This window comes from Ostrea edulis, chromosome 1, assembly GCF_947568905.1.
Source record: "Ostrea edulis chromosome 1, xbOstEdul1.1, whole genome shotgun sequence".
NCBI lineage: Eukaryota > Metazoa > Mollusca > Bivalvia > Ostreida > Ostreidae > Ostrea > Ostrea edulis.
The window spans coordinates 47,334,088-47,340,087 of NC_079164.1; the positions used below are offsets into that span (position 1 = coordinate 47,334,088).

The 6,000-nt window shown below is 34.1% G+C and overlaps 2 protein-coding genes across 4 annotated transcripts in view; one reads left to right on the forward strand and one right to left on the reverse strand.

The window, feature by feature from the left end:
- The window catches only part of LOC125652295 (uncharacterized), a 29,626-nt gene extending 26,199 nt beyond the window's left edge, over positions 1-3,427 (reverse strand). Inside the window, exon 1 of one of the 2 annotated variants that reach the window (XM_048881372.2) lies at positions 3,201-3,427. The gene's annotated coding sequence lies outside the window, so the exon portion shown is untranslated. The remainder of the gene's footprint in view (positions 1-3,200) is intronic. The other variant, XM_056152553.1, reaches the window with a different exon arrangement.
- Positions 3,428-3,474: 47 nt separating this feature from the next.
- The window catches only part of LOC125652304 (dnaJ homolog subfamily C member 11-like), a 22,325-nt gene continuing 19,799 nt past the window's right edge, over positions 3,475-6,000 (forward strand). The window contains exon 1 of one of the 2 annotated variants that reach the window (XM_048881383.2): positions 3,475-4,263. In XM_048881383.2, coding sequence (XP_048737340.1) covers positions 4,192-4,263 — 72 coding nt within the window. In that variant the 5' untranslated portion in view covers positions 3,475-4,191. Of the gene's footprint in view, positions 4,264-4,568; positions 4,702-6,000 lie in introns of those variants that run through there. The other variant, XM_048881393.2, reaches the window with a different exon arrangement.

Genomic DNA, 6,000 nt, shown 5'->3' on the forward strand with positions numbered 1-6,000 from the left:
AAGCCATGTTTTTCTATGCTTCTGAACATTGGAAATAGGAGGCCTTTTCATTGGTTGAATATCGCAATAAGGAATGTTAATGTGACGAATTGCATAAAGAAACCTAGACACACCTTCCAGGGAAAATATCGGCATTGTGTCCTATGGGACTTAAAAGAAGTGTGACCGACCGTGGGTTTCCAACAATGATTAATACAAGAAATTTTAATTATAGACTGTAAATTTCTTTTGTCTATCAAAGTTATAATGTGCAGTTGAGTTATTAAGACTCTCATGGTTCAGACATTTTTTGGTTTAGTTTGGTTCAGGAAACAAAACTTCGTTTTTTATTTTTCAGTTCAGTTTTATTTTAATTTTATTCTTTATGGGCCTCTTATTCTTGTTTTCACGTAAAACACGAAGAAATGTATTCCACGGGTGTTTTTCTTGGTTGTACAGGATATATTTACTCTTGCTAAAGAGGGATAAAGATTTAGAGGGAATATCTCGCTGTAGGGAAAGTGTTCCAAACATTATTTACATCTATGCAAATGGTTAGATGTGTATTCATGCTATGACCCAAGCACCTGTTTAAACATCATCCCAAGTTACATCTATAGTCTCTGTTAACACTACATAAGGCCACTGATAAAATATGTTGTGTTTCCGCTAACCCGACCGACCCTAAATTATAGCCCCGACCCTAGAAATTTTTTCCACTAATTTGAAAAAAAAAAATCGTCATTTTTCCGGAAAAAATATATTCTCAGTACTTGGTTTTCTTTTTAGTTAGACATTGGGATGAAGTCATTCAAACGCTCTAACGATGTACAAAATTGCATGGTATTGTGTCAAGCGTTTAAACAACATTGATAATGTTTGTAACTAAACAGCATGGCATGATGGTTGACCTAGTACTGTACCTCCATGCTTGCCTCACGCAACGGTGCTTTGACAATTGAAGTTAACAGACGGCCGAGAGACTTTGCCAAGTGTCATGTTTCCATAGAAGATTTTCTTTTGTTAAAATTGCCAACTCCTATGGTGTTTTTAGACGGTGGCTATTTATAGCCACTGTCTTGTGCTATTGCTTTAGCGGGCATTGTTTATATGGAGGTCATGGTGCAGAGTGACAGACGTTATATAGTGCACTTGAATGTCCAGTCTATCAAATTTGTATGCACATCCATGGTTTCTGCTGCAGTTCTAACTGAATACACTATGAAAAAGGCCACAAATAAAGCAGTGAACGCATCCGAGTTGTTGATGGCTGTTGAGAGCCGAGGGGAAAAAAAGATGTGCAGACTTTTTTTTTTAAATAAAAATTTATGTCCGGTAAAAAGTTTTAGCTGGAAGAGAGTTGGATCCCATTAGAATAAGTGGGATCTGCCCAGACTGTCTTCCTACCCTTGTTCCATTTAGATTGTGAAAGTACATTCAGAAATGAATTAATAAACTTAAAATTAGCTGCAGAACTGTAGCTCTCTGAAAAAATATTTTGACATAACAGAGAGTTACAGAGCCACCCCTTATAAAAACCTTTGATTTACGGCGCACAAAAAGCTGCACACGGTTGAGACCTTACATCGTTGTATTCTTGAGTTGCTGTCTCATAAATTTAATATCAAAAAAATCTTAATATATTTTCCTACTATACTTGTGTCTAAACATACCTTCAAATATTCATTAAAGCCCCATACGACCTGAAAACTCCCAGCTTTAAATGTTTTCGTTTGTTGACGTAGCCATGTTAGGTAGCCGGTCAATTCGAATCCTGGTTAATTTCCATACTTGCACAATAACGTCTAGATGTGAACTAATATCCCCACAAATATTTTAGCTAAATATTTTAAATAATATATCACCCCAGTGCCTTTAAATAATAATTATTCAAATAGCTAAACTCACAGCAATGCGGCTTTCATTAGTCTGGTCCGGTCTCCACCCCTGCCACATGAGTGTAAAGGACTTTAGTAGCATTTTCATGAATCAAGAGCTTATTTTACCTTTAGAAAAACTTTATTTTTTTAATTTCTATAAATTATTCGTATTGATAATAAATGAAGAGCGAATACATAACATATAACGAATTTTATGAATAAGATACCAACAGTAACAGGATTCGAATTGACCGGCTACCTAACATGGCTACGTCAACAAACGAAATCATTTAAAGCTGGGAGTTTTCAGGTCGTATGGGGCTTTAATGAATATTTGAAGGTATGTTTAGACACAAGTATAGCAGGGAAATATGTTAAGATTTTTTTGATATTAAATTTATGAGACAGCAACTCAAGAATACAACGATATAAGGCCTCAACCGTGCGCAGCTTTTTGTGCGCCGTAAATCGAAGGTTTTTATAAGGGGTGGCTCTGTAGCTCTCTGTTATGTCAAAATATTTTTTCAGAGAGCTACAGTTCTGCAGCTAACTTAAAATATGTTAATGATGTTGATATTTTGGTGATGATTTAATATTTTTATCAAAATCATCACATTATTTTCCTGTCAAACATATCAAATAGTAGTATTGCTTTGACAACCAATCTAAATGTAGAAACAATATATATGGTACTTGTATAGCATAGGGGCATAAAGGAGTTAACTTTAATTTGTGTTTTATGCTATATGTTTCATTGAAAAATATTGTTTCTTCTAAAACATCTGGAAATAATCCTCAGCCAATAACAGGTGAAATGCTAAGATTGAAAGTTTACTTGCAATGCAATTTAAGCAAAATTTTATATTGAAAGTATAAAATTCAATAGATCATTGAACTTGTTAGAGTTTACAATGTTTTCGCATACTTTGAAAAAATAAAATTTAAAAATAAAATAAAATTTATTTCCTACCTACCTACCCTATTTTTTTCTGGAACGTTAGCGGAAACTCAACAATTTTTGTCGTTGGCCTAAATGAGGTAGGATAGGTACTAACGGACTCCGTAACCGTAGCTAGTGACAATGCGATGTGAGTACACAGTATAAACTTTATGCCTCGGTTTTATAGCCAATTTTTTTAGTCGTTACCAATCTTCGTGAAAAATGTGTGACTATCTTAAAATTACATATATACAGATATAAGCATATATACGAGGTAATTTTGGAACCTTGATTGATAGTTTCGGTCATTTCTTTAGTAATTTTGGTGATTCTAAGTACCGGCTAAATATAGAGATTGTGCTGGATCTGTAAAATAACTTGAATGTTTACAAACGACTTACCAGTACCACGCAGTGTCAAATATCACACAATATCATTGAATATGCACGCTGAATCTAAGTTGTGGATAAGGCCGCTTGGGTACCAAGTAGGTTAAAATGTACATTCTTGTAATGAAGCTCTAAAAAAGTTCACCTGACAGACTAGAGTCTCAAAAAACACAAAATCCATAAAGAAAATAAATAGTGTTCACTTCTAGTAGTCAAGTGCTTAACTGATCGAGATTACTTCCGCTTTACTCAATCGTAACTACTCGGCCATTTCACCTATAAAAAATAACGTAGTCTAGGTCACCTACACGTTTGTCAATGCAGTGTTCTACGAGACAAACGTCTAGGAGCATTCTACGATAAACATTTACACTCCATAACGAGGCTTATCCGAATTCTGATAAAGCAGCTGATTGGTTGATCAATGCATAACGATGACGGATGCAGTCGAACAGAAGATAAACAAAGTTTTATCAGATTTAAAAATCGAATTCTCACTGAAACCTTTACAGAAAGAGTGTTTACTTAAATTAGCAAATAGGTCAGACGTGTTGGCAGTATTACCAACAGGCTATGGGAAATCGCTATTGTATACGATTCTACCGCAATTAATGTTTGAAGAAGACCTGCTAGTAATACTAGTTCTCGTAAAGTCAGCATAATTCTGGTCATATCGTCACTGGTTTCTCTAATGAAGGACCAAGTTTCGAACTTCCAAAAACTCAACGTTTGCTTTCTTTAGAACAAGCGACACATAAACTGACATTTGGAACAACAGTTGTGGTCTTTGTTTTCTTCGGTGTCGCTTTCCGTTTTTCGATAGCGCCCCCTCGCGGTGTAATAATTTTAAATAGAACGCTCCAAGGCGTTTGAGTGGGAAGTCAAACGGCTTGTGTGACCTAGGCTAAAAATAACGAAGCTAGAAAGGCCGATTAGTTCCGATTGCCGCTTTACGTTAGATTTCACATCGAAAATAATTCGTACGAACTAACATAATTTAAGAATGGCGGCTTCCATGGACGACGATGGATTTAGAGCTGACGATCTCTATGTTTTGCTGAATGTTGATAGAAAGGTTAAATAATTTTTCAAGTCAATTAGAAAATTATACATAAAACTGACATTGAGTAATTTTTACACTATCAACGATTAGTAAAATATTGTGACTTTTTTGACCGGTTGACCTACGTATGTCTATAAAATTAAATAACAAATGCTGTTTGTTTAATTGATGTCTAGAATTTACAAAATTTAGTGAATGACAATTGATAGAGTTTCTTTATATTTTCACTTTGCCTTTATGAATTATTTAGTGCGGTGTTTATTTAATTGGAGACCGGATGTAGAGAAAATTCGAATTGAAAAGTCGTTGCAGATGTTTACGTATTATGTAATCTTATTGTCTTGCACAGAATCCTCATATTTCATGTAGAGTACTGCTATGTTTCTCTCTGACCGATAAAGGAATGTTTTAGATGGGATACCTGTAAATGAAATTGAATGATGTAACCAGGTCATTCTCTTATTCTTATATAGTCGGTTAATAGCTCTTTAATACACCTATCAACACTTCGCCGCGAGTTACGTCCCTTTGCGGGGTCAACCAAAGGTCAATCGGTGAAAAACCAAGTTTTCCTTCTTTACCTTAGTAAGATGTTATTACTTTGAATTTTAGCCAATTACTAAGTTTTCATACAAGTTAATGGGTTGCCCCAGTCTGGGGCATATTGTAGTTGACTGCAATTGATGGAAAAATAACAGATGTCAAAGCTACAGATAGGAAAATTACAAAGGCCAACGTAGAGAAATACGATTTTTATCCGGGAGATGGCGGACAAGGGACGTAACTTTCGCGAAGTGTTGATACGTGTATTAGGGCCGGCTCCTAGATTTACCCAAAAATACCCAAGAACACCCCAAAACACAATGAAAAGACCCAAAGGCACAATTTAAAATAAAATATTGGTTAAAACTATGTTATTTACGCAGAAAACTGAACAATTTCGCCATATATTATTTGAAATGGTATCAATATACATAAAAGAGTTATTTCAAGATCGATAACTCGGTTAATTTTCCCTGCTCATCGGAGTCACATGACATATAAATGTATATTTTGTATTTAAATAAAATCTTTAGGGCTAATGACCTAATGTTGTGTTTGTTTTCCTATGTCCGACTTTAAATAAAAAATTGTTTGCATTTTTCCCAATAATAGAATTATGAAAGGAAAACGTATTTGAAAAAAATAAACATTCGATGTGATTTATATACATAAGAGTTATTGGAATGATGATTTGGATAGAATAGATGACAATTTTAGAAGGTTAAAGAAAATTATATGTGTAAAATAAAGATAATATAATGTTTGATATGATTTTAAAACTTATTTATGATAAAATTGATTTTTCACAATTTGACTGAAATGTCGACAATTTTTCCCAATTCGAAAGCCACAGGACCCTTGTTAAAAATGTAGAAAAATCATTGGTGACACTACTGCATGAAAATAAGCAAATATATTTATTTTCTTCCAAGCTGAAGGGGAGTGTCTGGACAACCCCAACTCTTTACTCTTATATCCACACCTGACATTACGATGTGTAGCTGGAAAAAAAGAAGAAAAAAAAGTTAAAGTGTATTGAAAATCGCACAATAAAAATATAGCCATAAGAAATATCTGTATTTCACGGCAAGTTGTTGATATTCTAAAATTTTTATGTATCAATTCCCTTGTGGCATTGACATACTTTTTAAAGAGCAAAGAAGAACAAAATTAACGGACTTATTCTTTACATGGCAAGATCTAGTA